The sequence below is a fragment of the Monomorium pharaonis genome, chromosome 7 (assembly GCF_013373865.1).
Source record: "Monomorium pharaonis isolate MP-MQ-018 chromosome 7, ASM1337386v2, whole genome shotgun sequence".
Lineage (NCBI taxonomy): Eukaryota > Metazoa > Arthropoda > Insecta > Hymenoptera > Formicidae > Monomorium > Monomorium pharaonis.
In genome coordinates, this window is record NC_050473.1 from 20,755,255 (window position 1) to 20,775,083 (window position 19,829).

A 19,829-nucleotide genomic window follows, 5' to 3' on the forward strand; every position below is an offset into this window, starting at 1 on the left:
GCGTGCCCACGGCGTGATCCTTGCCGGGAGCCGTCGTGTCTCCGTGCTGCAATTCGACGCGGTCGGTACCCTTGACTCAGGGACGGCAACACGCTGCAAGGCCCGACGCACGGCTCGGGGGGGAAACTTCTTGAGGGGCGCTCCTTCCACTGTCAATTGTTCCCAGCAGAATTCCCACGACGGCTGCTCCTCCGTCGCCCTTGGCACACTCTTTAGATGAGCCCACACTCGGCGCCTTTACTTTAAATGATTGGCAACTACAATCGGAAAACGGTATCGCGGAAGCTAAAAATCAAAAGAAATTAAAATAACAGCCGTATTCCCCTCGGCTCAGCGAGGAGTCGCCCCCGACCGATCCCCTCGGTTGGTCTTATGCCCTTGTGACGCGCGCGTCAGACGCGCCACGTCACAGGACAGACTTCAAATTTTACAATCTGAATTTAAATACATATCAACTGAAAAATTTAATTTATTAACACAGAAGGGAGTATTCCCATACGAATACGTTGACTGCGTTGAAAATTTGGAGGAAACGTGTTTACCGTCACGCGAATCATTTTATAGTTCTCTAACCGGTAACACGGTATCTGAGAACGATTACTCTCATGCTATTAACGTATGGCAACAGTTCTCCGTTCAAACGCTAGATGAATATAGCGACATGTATCTCAAAATTGATGTTTTGTTGTTAGCCGACATTTTTGAAAATTTTCGCGATAAATGTATGGAAAGTTATGGACTCAATCCCGCGCATTATTACACTCTCTCCGGATACACGTGGGATGCTATGTTAAAGTACACAAAAATTACTTTTGAATTGCTTATAGACATTGTTATAGTCATGTTTATCGAACGCGGTATACGCGGTGGCCTCAGTCAATGTTCTGGTAGATACGCACAAGCTAACAACAAGTACATGCAGTCGTATGATCCATTGAAACCGTCATCGTATCTAATATACTTCGATGTGAACAATCTATACAGATGGGCAATGTGTCAACCGCTGCCGTATGGAGATTTTCGATGGGTCAACGACGTGTCCAATTTTGATGTATTATGTTGTATCCCTCAAGTACGATTGGGGATCGCTGCCAGAGATCTCGTGAGGAAGGTATGTGATCACTTACACCGTTATTCGTCTTGAGCACTTTTATTGTATTATCCGTTTACAGTGAATAGATCGCGACCCCGCAAGGCAGAGTGTCGCGTCTATGAGTTCGTTGTCCACGACCCCGCAAAGCAGAGTGTCGTGGTTGTGTATTTACAATGATTTATATCGGCGATACACGACCCCGCAAAGCAGAGTGTCGTGTGTTATCTTAGTTTGTCTACTTCAGATTGACCCGTCCCTCACTTTTTTTCGCCGGGTTTATATATCCGATAATTCGGTAGTTGGATCGAAAGAAAGGGAGAATTGCGTGAGGGCGTAAATCGGTCAGTATTCCAAATTATTGCTTAGATAGCAAGTGCTATCTAAGGAGCATTGCGCTAATTGTCGAGCGGATTGCGCGGAACCTCGCGCAATGCGCTCGATGCTGACTGATGCAGCTGACCGACTTACGTCATCGTGCGACTGACACCTTTTTCATCGTTATGAGTGTGTCACTCATAACAATTATCGGGCTATATCCTCGAGGTCGACCTTGAGTATCCACAACATCTTCACGACGCGCACACCGATCTACCCTTCTGCACCACGCGCGATAAGCCGTCCGGTATGCGTCAGGAGAAACTTCTCGTGACGCTTTACGATAAAAAGCATTACGTCACCCATTATCGTAACTTGCAGCAGTGCATGCGCCACGATCTTCGCGTAACGCAGATACACCGCATATTACAATTCGAACAATCTCCATGGCTCTGTAAATACATAGAACTGAACACACAGTTCCAAACCTTCGCGAAAAACAATTTTGAAAAAAATTTATATAAATTAATGAATAATGCAGTATTTAGCAAAATGGAGAACGTGCGCAATCGCGTCAACGTAAAATTGCTGACAAAGTGGAAGAGTAGATATGGCGCGGAGACAATGATCGCTAAATCAAATTTCCACAGTCGTAATATTTTTGCGGAAAATCTTATCGCCATCGAATTGTACAATCTCGAGGTGAAATTCTACAAACCTATTTACGTGGGCATGTGTATACTCGATATTTCTAAAACATGTTTATATGAATTTCACTATGAGTACACGATACCTTTGTATCGTGACAAATCTAGAGTTATGTACACTGACACAGACAGCCTCATTTATTACATTCAATGTGAAGACATATATGAAAACATGAGGCGTGACATACATAGATTTGACACGAGCGAGTATCCGATCGACAATGCGTATGGTGACTCTTTCAGTAACAAAAAAGTGCCGGGCCTAATGAAGGATGAGAATAATGGCGCCATTATGACCGAATTCGTGGGACTTAGGGCGAAAATGTATGCGTTAAAGGTGAATGGAAAAAAGGACACAAAAAAGGCTAAAGGTGTAAAAAGCAATGTTGTGACACGAACTATATCCTTCGATGATTATACGCGCTGTCTCAACGAAGAGATCGAGGTGACACGTCGCCAGTCGTGTATAAGATCTAAACTACACCTCACAACTACAAGTATATACGGTGTTGGAAACGAAAATGACCCTGAGTCCTTACAACGATAAACGGTATCTCGTACCGGATTCGACCGATACGTTACCGCGGGGACATTATCAGATACCATTATAAATACGTTTTTCTTTTATACGTTTTATACTTGTTATATCATGTATTTCACATTACATATATTTTTTTTAATTGTACATTTTGCGTTTCACGTATTTTATAGATTAAATTTTATGTATTTTAAATTTTACGCGTATTTTATAATTTTACATTTTACGCTTTATGTTATATATATTTTACACATAATTTACATTTTATATTTCATGCGTGCTATATTTTTATATTAAAAAACCTGTGCGAATTAATATTTAAAGAATGTATTATAAATAATAATGTAATGGAAGGATAATAAAAATGCTTCATGTATGTCATACAATTTATTTATACATTGTATACATTGTATTTTTATACGTTTACAATAAAAAATGTTTTTTGAACGCATTAAATTACATTGTTTTTGTTTATCCAAGAATTGTGTGATCCATCAAATCCCAGCCACTTTACATAGACCTTGTCTCCCTTTCTGCGCAATACTTTCTCCACAAGATACACGTCAGAGTGAGACGCGCGATGCAATTCGTGTTCGTAGAACGCTCCAGCGATAGTTATTCTGCGATAATCCTTGAATAAATAAGTTACGGGATTGGTACGCTGCACTTTAACAATCATAAACACCTCGGTTGTCCAATTCGGTGTGTAACCCTTCTCAAAGATTTTCTTGTACTTGCTTACGCGTACCAAATCGCCCACTCTAAATTTCCCCGGACTTGTGATCTTTATCGCGCCGTATACCGTAGCCAAAAGTCTCAGTCACAGCGGGGGTTACGTCAACGGGTCGCATGCCGATCGTTCCGAGTGCTTCCGAGCGTTGTAATTCGACACGAGACGTGGTAAGTGGTCGAACCACTTGTAATTACCGTTAAGCGTAAACATCTTCCAAATGTCATTTTTCAATGTGCGATTGAACCGCTCGATGACCGACGCTTTTATTACGGAGTACGTAGAGTAATGATTAATGTTTCTTCAAGAGTTTCTGTACTTCGGCGTTGTAAAACACCTTCCCCATATTGGTTTGCAAGTTTTTCGGATGTCTGCCGTTCTCTCGAATTATCTTGGTGATAGCATTAGCCGTCTCGTTTCCGCCCTTGGTCTTGAGCGGTAAAGTCCACGCATACTTACTCAATACATCGATGACAGTGAGTATGTAATGGTAGCCTTTGTTGAAACGCGAGTATGGATGCATCTCGACGATATCTGCCTGCCACAGATCATCGTATCCCCGAACTATAACGCGTCTTCGTGGAAAATTTTTTCTAACCGGAGCGTGCAGTTCCTCGACGAGTCGTCGTCTCTTGGAATTAACGTATCGATCTGATTTCGATGCTCTCATGTTTTGCACACAACTTTTGATTAGATGACGCGCACGATGAAATTACACTACAATTTTTTTTGTTTTTTTAAATATTATTAACGTTCGTTGACGTTCGTGTTGACGTTTGTTGACGTTCGTATTGACGTTCGTTGACGTTCGCCGACGTTTGTTGACGTTCGTATTGACGTTCGTTGACGTTCTTTATCGTTCGTATTATTCTTTATCATTCTTTGTTGTTAATATTGACGTTCTTTTGTCATTTATTTATTATTTCTTTCTGTTGTCATCCTTCAAAAGCCATTGTTTGTCTTCCGATACCGATCGATTAGATAGTCATTCATAACCATTTCTGACCTGATTTATAGCCGTTCGATAACCATCCGATAACCGATTCCTGCGCCATTTGATAGCTACCTGACACCCGTTCCTGAACTGTTCGTTGTTGATTCAGAAACTGTTTGAAACCGTTCGTTAAACGTTCGTAACCGTCCCTTCGTCGTTCATTGCCGCTCATTGTCGTTCGTCGTCGTTGTTGTTTCTGAATTGACTTTAATAATTATACGCTGAAGTTCGTTTATCGCAGACTGCAACGTTCGCACGTCCTTCTCAAGCGAAGTCAATCTTTCATCTGATTCTTTCTGTTGATTCGTCGAGGTTTTTATACATTGATCCACGTACAGTTTGTTGACGGCGTCTGTATCAGCCTCAGGCTGCGCTAGACTGCGAATCTTGCACAATCTTGCGTCAAAGTCCGTCGCAACGTGACACAGAGCGTTTTCACGCACGTAATTTCTCACTATGCCGCTCCAACGATAATACGAATCGTCATCATTTCTCTTTTCGTATAGCCCAAATTTATTGATTGGCATTTTTTCGATGCGAGTAACACTGTTCGACTGGTTCGTTTCGACGACACGCGAGTTAATTTATAATTAAATCAGCCTCGCGAAGTTCCTCAATAATTGACAGCATCTCATTGTCGTGTGCGTTGTGACTGGCTTGGCGCGAAGATTCGAGCAATTGTAGACGATCCACTAACTCGTTAGGATTATCCCAGTGTACGTGATCAATTACATTATGATTTAAGGTCATAGCGTTAGGTAATCCTTTTCAAATCTTAAATTCGTTTTTAAATAACGGTGCAATTACATATTTATGCTTGTATCCCTTGTTGGCTAATAATCGACCGTGTGTAACGTGATTGCGTTTATGCGCGTTTGTAGCCAACAATATGTCTTTGTACTTTCGTTTATCGTTTTTAGGGGAGTATCCCGTTTGGACACGTAACGATTGGACACCGCACGATTGGACACGCACGATTAGACACGCACGATTGGACACCGCATTATTGGACACTGCACGATTGGACACCGCACGATTGGACACCGTATTATTGGACATCGCATTATTGGACACCGCACGATTGGACACCGCATTATTGGACCGCATTATTGGACACTGTACAATTGGACACACACACACATTCACGTGTGTGTATGCAGATTTCTAATACAGTTTACATGGGTTAGCGACTTGGACGGGGTGGGTGCGGGAGAGGGGGCCGAAGGCCCCCCCGCGCGCGCGCGCGCGCGCGCGTGTGTGTGTGTGTGTGTGTGTGCGTGCGTGCGAGCATTTTCTGCACCACATGGGTTTAAAACTTTCCACGCAAAACGAGATGCTCCTAAAAATACGTATATAGACATTTAAAATTCAATTTTTTTTCTGGCAAATCGAAGCTTTTTTCTGCCAGATGTTTCTAAGGTTAGATAATCTGTCATATGATATATAAATGTTATTCACTAGAAGACTGTGGTGTCCAATAATGCGGTGCCCAATCGTGCGGTGTCCAATAATGTGGTGTCCAATCGTGCGGTGTCCAATAATGCGGTGTCCAATCGTGCGGTGTCCAATAATGCGGTGTCCAATCGTGCGGTGTCCAATCGTACGGTGTCCAATCGTGCGGTGTCCAATCGTGCGGTGTCCAATAATGCGGTGTCCAATCGTGCGGTGTCCAATCGTACGGTGTCCAATCGTGCGGTGTCCAGTCGTGCGGTGTCCAATCGTGCGTGTCCAATCGAGCGGTGTCCAATCGTTACGTGTCCAAAAGGAGGTCACCCGTTTTCAGTGTAGACGGAATCATCAAGATATCTCTTAAAGATCAGCTCATAGAGACCGGGTGTGCCAACGTATCGCATACCATCTACAATTATGTGATCGCTACTATCCACGTCAAACTTTTTATTACCTAGCATCATTCCATTCTTGTCCAGATAAATACCGTACACGATATCAATTATTTTTTCTTTTTTACCGCTATTGTCGAGAAAATCTCCTATGTACTCTTGACTCAACGGACCCAAGTGCTGCGACAATGCTTTTCGACCCTCCGGCGTTTGCAGGTGATTTCGAACAGTCGCCTCGAACGAATTGTTTGTGGTTTCGAAAACATCATCGTTCTCGAGCGACTTTGGTACCGTTGGTTTTGCAGCTACCGTACGCGGCGTGGACGTTATCCCTGGCGAATCCATCGCTGGCAATTCTATCGCGTCGTTCGACGTATACTGCATTGATGGTAAAATCATTGCGTCGTTTGACGTATACCGCATCGATTTATGCGATTCGCTTAACCCAGGGTTTGTCAAAGTATTTTTTCGTTTTCTCTTTATCTTACTCTGTATCGAGTCTTTCTGGGCAAACGATGTTTCGACGTCTATGTCATTGTCATGCGACTTGTCCTTTATCTCGCGCACGCCGGAATTGTCAACGATCTTTTGCAGCGGTTCGATCAGCGGTTCAAAGTGTTTCTTGGTCGCGGTATCCTCCTCGATCCTACCGGTTTTCAAGGCGCAATATTTCTTGCGGATCGATTCGCTAGTTTTCTCTCTCGCAATTTTCTCACGCTCGCGCGTATCTTTGTTTCCAACCATGTTGACGTTTGTCCAACGTTAACGTATCGAACAACTAACCACTCCGCGGCACAGCGGACTCTGAGAGATGTACAGGGTGTTGCACTTGACTACAGTGCAGTCTAACGGGTTGCATATCCGTACGGAAAGAAAATAATACTGCATGCAAATAAGATAATCAATTTGAATACTCGCTGCAGCAATATTGAATGATAATGTCAGAAGCGAGAAGTTACATGGATTTTTCTTCTTACTTTGTACGCCTGCAGAGATAATTTTAATTAATTTAAGATAAATAATAATTTAAGATAATATTAATTAATTAATTTTTTCATAGGTCAAACTGCACGTTCATAAGTAATAACAAAATAGGTAGCATAATAAATATTAGCAAAATACCAGGGTTCAATAAGTTAATATATTTTTTTAACTAATAAGATTAAAGTTAATGGCTTATAAAATTAATTTAGTTAAGTTAATAGTTACATGAACAGAAACTTGGTTAAAGTTATTCAGTTAAGAGTGAATTAACTCAAGTTAAATTAAAAGTTAATTTTAAAAAACATTATTAATATTACATTAAAAAGTTATAATTAATATAAATTAGAATATTGATACAATATAGATTATTAAATATATTTAATATTTTATCTGTAAATTAAATCTATAAATCTAAGTATTTTCTCTTCGTAGAATTTTATCTTTTTCTTTAGGACGATTCGTAAAAACTTGAAAGCAATAAAAGATTTGTAACTATAATGCACATTGTTTATCTTTCCATTGAAATAATATGTATTATAGATATAAATTGTGAGGACGTGAAAGCCATAGTGAAGATTGTGCCAATTATTTCTTTAAACTTTGCTTTACTTTGCAAATTGATTATCTTATTTGCATGCAGTATTATTTTCTTTCGAACTGTGCTAGATTCAAAACACTTTTAAGCGCTATTCTCTCAACTCGTCATTACTACATTAAAAAAGGGATTTAGCACAAGCGCGTTGACGAAGCGCAGGCTGCGGGTCGTATACAGCATGCCTACTTAGTCCGCTCTCTCCGCGCACGCACTCATTGATAAAATCGGCACGCGTTTTTATCGACGGAACAGCAACCCGTACGGATATGCAACCCGTTAGACTGCACTGTAGTCAAGTGCAACACCCTGTACACTAGAAAGATAAAAGCAATCTACGTTTGAGTGTCGCCCCATTAAAAAATACTCTCTTATCGTATCTTGCTTGTCGCATGCCACGTCATCAAAGACAAAAATTGAATTTGGACGTGCCTCGCTCGGCGGAATGACGTCACTGTTATTAGAGAACGTAAAGTAACCGATTTTGTCGATTGATGTTAACAGATTCTCCAAATATTGATATTTAGGCTGTTGCAACGATTTCGAATACACATACACGTTCTTAAAACGTACTCCGTGCGGACTTTCCAGCAAACTTATGAGAACGTTGGTTTTACCGCAATTCGAAAGACCGCAAATGATTCCCCATATAGTACTCGGCAGCATTTCACCATGCTTACGATTTTCCACGCTGCCCTCCGTCCCCCGTAACTTGTCGTCGTAATTTGTAACGCGTATCGCCAACGGTTGTTGCTTAAATCTCATTTTTTTTACTAAGTAGAAGGATAGGATCGAACGCCTATTTATATGCGTGCAAAGCCACGAATCGCTCAGTACCAAAGATGTTCGTGCTGTTATCGAATCCTTCCTTCTCGATCTAAGCGTTGATCAGTTGCAATTTGTACCACAACCTGTTTTGCTACGAGTGTGCGGCAACTATTTCGATCACGTGTGGGACAAGCTTCCAGAACATATAAAGTTGGATTCGGAGGTTCGAAGCTATCGTCACTGCAACGAGCATTACAATCAACCGTGGCAGAGGACGCACATCGACGGCCCCGCACCGTTAATAAAGAATTGTGCCGAATGCCAGCGGGTCGTAGCTTATTAAATAACGTGATAAACGCGCTTTCTATCGAGTTACATATCCCAGGATATCAGTTTTGCGGTCCGGGAACGCACTTAGAAAAACGATTAGCCAGAGGTGACTAGGGTATAAATCCGCTGGATGCGGCGTGTCGCGAGCACGATATAGCTTACTCGCATAGCAACAATCTCGCTGAACGACACGTAGCCAACAAGATACTCGCCGCAAAAGCGCGAAAACGAATTACCGCGAGAGATTCGGTTTTGAACGAAAGAGCTGCTGCCGCAGCTGTCTGGGCAGCGATGAAAGCTAAAATAAAGGTCGGTATGGGTATGAAAACGAAAAAAAAGGTAACAAAAAAGAAACGAGTACTTCCTACGGTGAAACGAGGTGGTATGTTGCCGATTCTACCGAAGCTGGGCGCACTCGGATTCTTGATCGGCGAAGCTGCTGGCGTGGTGAAAGCGGTGAACAACAACAAAGTCGCGCGACGTCAACTCGAGGAGCTGCAACGTCACAATCGCGCGATGGAAAGTCGCGAGGTGTATCTTGGTCCGTACACAGGTGGAAAGGGACTGTATCTCGCTAGTAGGAATACTAGGCCGGTTCTAACCCGGGAGCTCTGAGGGGGGTGCGGGTGTGCGGGGGGAACTTGTGGGCGCGGGGGGTGTTACGGCGGGGAGGGATGACGTCACCCGGGGCTCCGGGAAGAACCGCTTATCAGAAGTAAACTGATATCAGACGTAAACTATTTTGCGACACCTTTGAAATACTTGATATGTTTTTTATAAGGGGGTATAAAAAAAATACCGCTTTCTACCCCCCTTATGTCGCGGGAAAAAGATTGCAACACGCGTTCTCTCTCTCACTCCCATTGCGCGCTCTCGCTCCCACCCATGGGGTACTATCGTGCTCATGATATTTTAATAAGGGAAGATATGTGGGGAGGAGGAAATAAGTCTTTGAAACCCCTCCGCTATCAGCGGTAGACAAAATGTGTCACCCGGCGACTAAAAATTTATAAACACGATTTGAGATCACATTTTAGCGCCTTACGATTTGCAGGATACAATTCGCGATCTAGCGCCTATATCAGGCTGCTCGTAGAAACAGCGGCTCGCTTTGAAATTGTATAAGTATATACAAAAAAAATGACGAATGCTCCGGTTGAGACAAAGAGACAAAGGGTTATAGATGAAATATATAATTGGTTGGGAAGCGCGAGGTACCACAGTCGGTGCGAAGCTTACGATGTGTACGAATCGTACCTAAGTATCGTGAATACGGTCGATCCTGTTAACAACCGTCGTGATTGTTTTCAAACGGCGAAAGCATCATGATTGTGTCTGACGACGAAGACGTTATTATGGACAATGAAAATTCCGATGAAGATATGATAAGCGACGAAGACGGATTTTCAATTATTAGTGATTCCGCGAGTTATTCCGGTGAAGGCTTTATTGACCACGTAGAAAATGTTGTATCACATGCGGACCTGCTTACGTTCAACGAACGCACTAAACATTGTGCAATATTTTTCTATTATTCTACGGGTGGTGCTCTAGCCTTCTGTGCTGAATGTATAATTGATATGTGGGACATTAGAGAGGGAATGAGTGCTATTAGGGAGCATCAAACCGATCATCTCGAAAATATGAATTATCGGGCTTGCTCGAACTGCCGTCAACCCGTGTATGTAATAATTCCATGCAACATGTGCCCAGAGTGCGCACTATACAGACTTTTAGTATGAAACCGCACAACATGGATGAGGAGGACATTGAAGATATCAGATATGTTCTTAACAATGAACCGCTAGAAGATTGGGAAGAAGAAGAAGACACGGATGTGCGACGAATATCACCAGTGCAATTTATACGTGATCGAGAACTTGGTATAAGTGGAACACTTGAACGCGTTGCGATACATAGAGTGTATATAAACAATGAATATATTTATAACTGGCCTTATCACATGAGGCGGAAAATATATATCATGATATTAAATCAGTGTCGGAACGATAAAATCGTGTATCCAGAACATTGTAATCGTTATTGGGCAAAGCAAGTCGCTCAAAAAATGCTATATACATCCGATGCTATGTACATTAAAATTCCTGCTGGTATTGGAAGGTGTATCGAATTGGTGATAAACAACGTGGCTAAAGTGTCTTTTGAAAATCCTAAAATAACAAATATGCTGTGCACGTACAAGGAGTTTTTTTATGCTCACAATCATTATGATTATAAAGACGATGAAAATAACAATGATAACTTTGAGCATAGGATTAGAGCATATTTTTTCATTTGGCGCGAAAGAGAATGCAAGAAAATGCACTATCAAGCACAAAACTCGGTGCGATACTGCAAATCATGTGGATGTGTCACGTGCAAATGTTGCCCGGTTGAAGAATGTGATGTAATTTAAAAAGTGCGAAAAAACGTTTAAAAATGGAACATTTTGAGCGTGAGCTGTTGGACCAAATTGACAGGGTCGCTACCTTGGGCGATTGTTTCGAGTGGTTGCAGCGGTGCGACGAGTGTATCGAACGACTCGAGGAACATGGCCGCGTCAAGCGCCCTCGACTCAACGTTGGACAAAGACAATCTTTGGTGGCGAGAATCGCGCGACTCGCGGGTGAAAAGACGCGACTGCAAAGACGTTTCGTGCACGTCGGTGGTAATTACGCGAGTGACAACGCGGACAGACTTGTGTGACGAGAGATTGACACCGCGTTTGAGAATCGTGTTCTGACAGGAGCGGTTATCAATGCGAACTACATTGAACCGCGAAAGTTTTTAGAAGACGCTGGTGGTATAGTACTCGAGCGAGTGCGGGACGCTATCGAAAGACACAACTCTGTGAAAGTGAACACCGCATTCAATGGCGTATTTGTAACGGGCGACAAACGCGCCAATAAAAGTATTACCACGAAAAACAGTGATCTCTTTAGAACATCAGACTTGGATGAGTGGTACGAGCGGTGCGTTATCGAGCCCACGCTAGCATTGCTCGAGGAATTTCAAGAACGCGATAGTGGGTGGGCGTTGTCGCGTATACAGAATTTGACTGTAAACGTGAATAAGTACAATTCTATGCGTGTGGGATGTCACGTGACATTACCGCGAGAAATAATGACGAAGCGTGCGGTTGTTAACGTGAAATCGACGGACAATGCTTGCTTCGCGTGGTCGGTGATAGCCGCTCTATATCCCACACAAAGACATAGTGATAGGGAGTCATCGTACCCTCATTATACAAACGTTCTGAATTTCGATGACGTTGAGTTTCCAATCGCGTTAAAAGACATTAAAAAATTCGAGAGACTAAATAATATTTCGGTCAACGTCTACGAGATCCAAAAGGATCAAACTGAAACGTATAAAATTCTCCCGCTAAGACTCTCCAACGACAAGAAGGAGAAGCATGTTAATCTGCTATACGTGCAAGATCCACGCGAAGACAACGTGGGGCACTTTGCATGCATCAAGGATCTGTCTCGCCTAGTGAGCTCACAACTCAGTAAAAAAGAACACAAAAAATATATTTGTGACCGGTGAGTAATAATTTTATAAATGTTGTATTAATTGCATAGTTGAAAAATAAAATTTACGCTATTTTTTACAGATGTTTACATTACTTTAGTTCTGTGAAAAAGTTGGATGTCCACAGCGTAGATTGCCAGAAAATGAACGACTGCGCCATCCAACTACCTACTGAAAACGAGAAATGGCTGAGCTTCCGCAACATCAACAATAAGAAGCGCGTGCCATTTGTCGTCTATGCCGATCTGGAGTGCACATTGGAGAAGACGGAGAAGGAGGATATGAAAATATCGTACCAGCATCATCATCAAGTAATTAGCTTGGGATATTATGTACACTGTTCGTACAATGATGCGTTATCGGGGTATCGGTTTCGTCGCGATAAGGATTGCGTTGCGTGGTTTGCTAAACAGCTAGAAGAATTAGCGCATCGTGTAAAATCAATTTTATCTGCTAAGGTCCCCATGGAAACTCTATCGAAAGAGCAATGGGAGGCATATCGTAACGCAAAGCAGTGTCATATTTGTGATAAGCCGTTCGCACCGGATGATACACGAGTGCGAGATCATTGTCATCTCACCGGTCGTTATCGCGGTCCCGCGCATTCGCTTTGCAACTTGTATTATCAGAATGTGTTGTACATACCGATAATTTTCCATAATTTATCCGGATACGGTTCACACTTTATTATCAAAGAAATAGCCACAATGTTCAAGGGAAATATCGATGTGCTTCTCGTTACAAAAGAAAAATATATTTCTTTCACGAAGCATGTCATAAGTACCGCCGATGAATTAGACCCACACAATCACATAAAATTACGATTCATAGATTCATATAAATTTCTCAATTCTAGTCTTGAAAAATTGGCATCATTTCTCGGTAAAGAAAAACTAAAAATTGTGCGTAAGGATATTTCGAATTTATCTAACGAAGAATTCGATTTATTGACTCGTAAAGGCATATTCCCATACGAGTATGTTGACTGTGTCGCAAAATTGAAGGAAACGCGTTTGCCATCGCGCGAATTATTCTTTAGTTCGTTGACGGGCGATACCGTATCCGAGAGCGATTACGCACACGCCAAGAACGTATGGGATCGGTTCTCTATTCGAACGCTGGGCGAATACAGCGATCTGTATTTGAAAACAGATGTATTGTTGTTAGCCGACGTTTTTGAAAATTTTCGTGACAAATGTGTCGAAAGTTATGGTCTCGACCCCACACATTACTATACATTACCGGGATTCACGTGGGACGCTATGCTTAAATATACACGCGTCAATTTCGAGTTGCTCACCGACATCGATATGGTAATGTTTATCGAGCGCGGTATACGTGGAGGTCTGAGTCAATGTTCCGGCAGATACGCGCAGGCTAACAACAAGTACATGCAGACGTACGACCCATTGAAACCATCGTCGTACCTCATGTATTTCGATGTGAATAATTTGTACGGATGGGCAATGTGTCAGCCGCTGCCCTATGGAGAATTTCGATGGGTCGAAGACGTCTCAAATTTTGACGTAAACGCGATCGCTGTTGATTCGCCCACAGGGTACATTCTCGAAGTCGATCTGGAGTATCCACAACATCTGCACGATCGACACACTGACCTACCGTTCTGCCCGACGCGCGATAAGCCGCCTGGCAAGCGAGAATATAAACTTTTAGCGACCTTGCACGATAAGAAGCGGTACGTCATTCATTATCGCAACTTGCAGCAATGCACTCGTCATGGTCTCCGCATAACACAGATACATCGTGTATTACAATTCGTTCAATCCACCTGGCTCCGCGATTATATCGAGTTAAACACACAATTTCGTACCCTCGCGAAAAACAATTTCGAGAAAAATTTATATAAATTGATGAATAACGCCGTATTCGGAAAAACTATGGAAAATGTGCGCAATCACGTAGATGTAAAACTTTTGACAAAATGGACAGGACGATACGGTGCGGAGGCAATGATCGCTAAACCAAATTTCCACAGTCGCAGTATTTTTGCAGAAAATTTAATTGCAGTCGAACTCCGAAAACTTAAGGTGAAATTCAACAAGCCGATTTATGTAGTAATGTGTATACTAGACATATCGAAAATTTGCTTGTATGAATTTCATCACGAGTACATGCTACCTTTGTACCATGACAAATCTAGAGTGATGTACACAGATACTGATAGTCTCGTGTATCACATCGAGTGCGACGACGTATATGAAAATATAAGACGCGATATCGCAAGGTTCGACACGAGCGATTATCCGACTGGTAACGCGTACGGTATGCCTCTTGTGAACAAGAAAGTTCCCGGGCTAATGAAGGACGAGAACAATGGTGCAATAATGACCGAGTTCGTTGGACTCAGAGCGAAAATGTATGCGTTAAAGGTGGATGGAAAAAAATGACACTAAAAAGGCAAAGGGTGTAAAGTGTAACGTTGTCGCAAGAACGATAACATTCGACGACTACACGCGGTGTCTGCGAGATGAGATAGAGATGACGCGTCATCAGTCGTGTATACGATCTAAACTGCATGAGGTATACACGATACGTGAAACGAAAATAGCTCTGAGTCCATACGACGACAAGCGGTATCTCGTACCTGATTCGGTAAAGACGTTGCCATGGGGACATTATCAAATACCTTTATAATATATTTTTGTATTGTACAGACATTTTGTATTTTATGTATTTTATACTTTACATTTATATTTTAATATTCACGTTTCGCATATTTTATGTATTTTACGTTTTACATTTATTTTTATAATTTTACATTTAACACTTCATATATTTTACGTGTTACACATATCGTGTATTTTATGTTATATGTATTTTAAAAAATTATTTGATAATTTATGTGCAACGTTAGAAATGGACGATGGAAGGATAATAAAGATGCTTCATATGTACGTCACAAAAAATTATATATTTTTTATATAATGTATGCTTTACATTTTTTTTTATATGTTTATAATAAAAAACAATTTTTTATACGGATTAAATAACATTGTCTTTGTGTATCCATGAATTGTGTGATCCATCGAATCCCAACCATTTGACGTAAACCTCGTCTCCTTTCTTGCGTAATACTTTCTCTACCAGAAATACGTCCGGGTGAGTCGCGCGATGCAACTCATACTCGTAGAACGCTCCAGCGATAGATGTTCCGCGATAATCCTCGAGTAAATAAGTTACGGGGTTGGTACGCTGCACTTTAACGATCTTGAACACCTCGGTTGTCCAATTTGGTGTGTAACCTTTCTCGAAAATCGTCGTACTTGCTCACGCGTACAGAGTCGCCTACTTTGAATTTCGCTGGACCAACAATCTTTATAGCGCTGTATACCGTATCTAAGAGTCTTTCAGCCATCGTGGGAGTTACGTCGACGGGTCGCACACCGATCGTTCGGTGCTTTCGAACGTTGTAATTCGACACGAGACGTGATAACAGGTCGATCCACTTGTAATTACCGTTGAGCGTAAACTGCTTCCACATATCGTTCTTCAGCGTGCGATTAAAGCGTTCGACGACCGACGCCTTCATTACCGAGTACGTGGAATAATGGTTAATGTCATGTTTTTGCAATAGTTTCTGCACGTCGGCGTTGTAAAACTCCTTCTCCATATCAGTTTGTAAATTTTTCGGACGTCTGCCGCTCTCTCGAATTATCTCAGCGATAGCGTCAGCTGTCTCGCTTCCACCTTTGCTTTTGAGCGGTATAGCCCACGCGTACTTGCTCAACACATCGATGACGGTGAGTATGTAGTGGTAACCTTTGTTGAAACGTGAGTACGGAATCATCTCGACGATATCGGCCTGCCACAGATCACCGTATCCTCGAACTATGACGTGTCTCCGCGGAAAATTTTTTCTCGCTGAAGCGTGCAGTTCCTCGACGAGTCGTCGTTTTTCGGAACTAACATTAGATTTTGGTAATTTCATGTTTGATGTATGGGGTGACGTCGATCAACTGATTTGTTTTGACGATACGCAAGTTAATTTATAATAAGGCCTGCCTCGCGAAGTTCTTCGATGATGGACAGCATCTCGTTGTCATGAGCGTTATGACCAGCCCGATGCGAGGCTTCGAGCAACCGTAGACGATCCACCAGTTCGTTAGGATCGTCCCAATGCACGTAATCGATCATGTTGTCGTTTAGTGTCATAGCGCGAGGTAATTCCTTTCCGATTGCATCATCGTTTGGTGTCATAGCGCGAGGTAATCCCAATCCGCTCGTAAAATCATATTTTAATAACGGTGCAATTATATATTTATACTTGTATCCCTTATTGGCTAATAATCGGACGTGTGTAACGTAATTACGTTTATGCGCGTTTGTAGCCAACAATATATCTTTGTACTTTCGTTTATCGTTTTCCGTGTAGACTGAATCGTTGGGATATCGTTTAAAGATCAGTTCGTAAAGACCGTGTGTACCAACGTATTTTACATCACCGATAATTATGTGATCACTACTGTTGACGTCGAACGTTTTATTACCCAACATCATACCATCCTTGTCTAAACGAACGCCGTACACGGTATCCATAATTTTTTCTTTTTCACCACGGCCGCTGAGAAAATCTCCGATGTATTTTTGACCCAGCGGCCCCAAGTGCTGAGATAACGTTTCTAGACCTTCTGACGTTTGTAATCGATTTCGAATGGTTGTCGCAAACGAATCGTTGGCGGATTCAAAAACAGTCTCGAGAGCCTTATTTAACGGTTTTGGAGCTTCAATCGTTGATTGTACAGCTACCGTACGCGGTGTGGACGTTATCGCTGACGGATCTATCGCGTCGTTGGAAGTACGCTGCACCGACGGCGACGGTATATTCATTGCATCGTTTGACGTATGCTGCACCGATGGCGACGGTAAATTCATTGCATCGTTTGACATATATCGCATCCATTTGTTCGATTCACTTAATGCATGGTCCACTGAACTGTCTTTTCGTTTTCTCTTATTTTTTATTACATCCTTCTGGATGAACGATGTTTCGATGCCTACGTCATCGACACGCGGTTCTTCCTTTATCACGCGGACGCCGGAATTATCGACGATCTTTTGCAGCGGCTCGATGAGCGGCTCGAAGTGTCTCTTCGCCGCGATATTCTCCTCGATCCTACCGGTTTTCAAAGCGCGATGTTTCTTACGAATCGATTCGCTCGTTTTCACAATTTCCTTCGCGATTTTTTCTCGCTCACGCATATCGTTGTCCCCAATCATGTTAACAGAGAGCGTTGATCGCTCACGTTTCATCCCCAACGAAGTATCGATGACGACTAATCGCTCCGCAGCATCGCGAACTCGTTAAATCCTTTTCTATATCGCCCGTTAGTAAGTGAACTATCCTTGTCTATTACTAGGAATCCATAATCACGACGCTAACAATCACAACATAACGCACAAAAATCATCGTGACATATCGGTGTTAACATGATCGTTGTACACATGCTTCAGATTGGTACCATCCTGTTTAAACAGGATCAGCAGGTTTGCGTTGTCGCGTATAAGATGTTTAGGTATTCTCGCGTACGACTGACAAAGATAAAAGCAGTCGACATTCGAGTGCCGACCCATCGCAAAATACTCTCTCACGGCATCCTGCTTGTCGCACGCAATATCGTCAAAGATGAAAATTGAGTTTGGACGCGCTTCATTCGGCGGAATGACGTCACAGTTATTGGAGAACGTAAAATAGTTAATTTCATTCATCGATCTTAACAAATTTTCCAAATACCGATATTTCGGCTGTTGCAAAGATTTCGAGTACACGTACACGTTCTCGAAACGTACACCGTGCGGACATTCCAACAAGTTTATCATAATGTTGGTTTTACCACAATTCGATGGGCCGCAAATAATCGCGCGTATGGTAGTAGGCAGCATCGCGCCATGCTTGCGCTTCTCTCCGTCATCCCCCATTAGTCGTAACTTGTCATCGTAATTCGTAACGCATATCGCCAACGGCTGTCGCACGAATCTCATGTTTTCGGAATTTGATTATATAGTGGAATCGAACGACCTATTTATAGGCGAGTGAGTGCAGTATGCTGTATATGAGTATGTGTGCGTGTGTGTGAATGCAGCGTACGGATAGAGAAAGCGTAAAGGAAGAAGATAAGCTCATTGCGGCGCGTATCAATGGCCGCGCGAAGAAGGAAGATAAGCTCGTCGCAGCGTGTATCAATGGCTGCGCGGGCGTGACGCTATACCCCGCAATGGCTGGGCGTGATCGCTATGTTTATCAATAGTCGGGCGTGACACAACTTATCACCATGCGTACTAATGGACGATCCTGTTGAAGATGACTGCTAAATTAATATAGAATTAATATTTTTACGTTTGTTCACATACTTCTCACATTCATTCACATACTTTTAACGTTTGTTCACGTACTTCTTACGTTCGTTTACGTACTTCTTATGTTCGTTTCACGTTCGTTCACGTACTTCCCACGTTCGTTTACGTACTTCTTATGTTCGTTTCACGTTCGTTCACGTACTTTCCACGTTCGTTCACATACTTCTTACGTTCGTTCACGTACTTCTTACGTTCGTTCACGTACTTTTCACGTTCGTTTCAAGTACTTTCCACGTTTATTTTACGTACTTCTTACGTTCGTTCACACACTTCTTATGTTCGTTTCAAGTACTTCTCACGTTCGTTCACATACTTCTTACGTTCATTTCACATTCGTTCACATACTTCACACGTTCGTTCCACATTCGTTCACATACTTCTTACGTTCATTTCACGTTTCCTTCAAACATCCTTACGTATTTGTATAACCGTTTCTTATGTACGTATGTATAACCGTTTTACATATGTTTAACATCTCTCTATATATTTTTTTCTTTATTCAAAACGAAACATGTTGCGATCTGAGGCTATTTATAGGCGTGTAAAATCACGCATCGCTCAGTATCAAACATCCATATTTCAGAGGTGTTTTTATGCGTAACGCGTTACCGACGAGTGGTGCGCGTCTAAACGAGAGTGGTATCATAAATTTGGACGATACGACGGGCCCCGGCACTCACTGGGTGGCGTACGCAAAGAGGGGTAACCACATCGCGTATTTTGATAGTTTCGGCAATCTTCGACCGCCTGGAGAACTAGTACGATACTTTGGGGACGAAGTGACAACGATTGAGTATAATCGAACGTCCTATCAAACGTACGATCAGAGCATTTGTGGACAACTCTGCCTGCAGTTTCTTCAACGCGTGTAAATTTAAAAAGCTGAACTAGTACCGCAAAGACTCAGTATTTCACCACCATCATGTCGCTGACGTTTACCCTGAGCGGCAAGAGCAGCGTTCTCGCGGCACACTATTCTCCAGCTATAGATTTGAGCGACGATGATTACGAGCTCGGTCTAACAATTT

The 19,829-nt window shown here is 42.3% G+C and overlaps 3 protein-coding genes across 3 annotated transcripts; 2 read left to right on the forward strand and 1 right to left on the reverse strand.

Moving 5' to 3' along the window:
• Positions 1 to 3,675: 3,675 nt before the first annotated feature.
• On the reverse strand, positions 3,676 to 4,053 carry LOC118646562. Its single transcript, XM_036289703.1, has one exon. It carries the CDS (start codon positions 4,051 to 4,053, stop codon positions 3,676 to 3,678), a length of 378 nt encoding a protein of 125 aa, XP_036145596.1.
• A 7,399-nt stretch (positions 4,054 to 11,452) lies between these two features.
• On the forward strand, positions 11,453 to 12,480 carry LOC118646593. The gene has a single exon (XM_036289792.1). It carries the CDS (start codon positions 11,977 to 11,979, stop codon positions 12,439 to 12,441), a length of 465 nt encoding a protein of 154 aa, XP_036145685.1. The 5' UTR covers positions 11,453 to 11,976; the 3' UTR covers positions 12,442 to 12,480.
• Positions 12,481 to 12,569: 89 nt separating this feature from the next.
• Positions 12,570 to 14,834, forward strand: LOC118646563. The gene is made up of 2 exons (XM_036289709.1): positions 12,570 to 13,206; positions 13,387 to 14,834. The coding sequence occupies exons 1-2, from the start codon at positions 12,570 to 12,572 to the stop codon at positions 14,832 to 14,834; spliced, it is 2,085 nt and encodes a 694-aa protein (XP_036145602.1).
• The last annotated feature ends 4,995 nt before the right edge of the window (positions 14,835 to 19,829 follow it).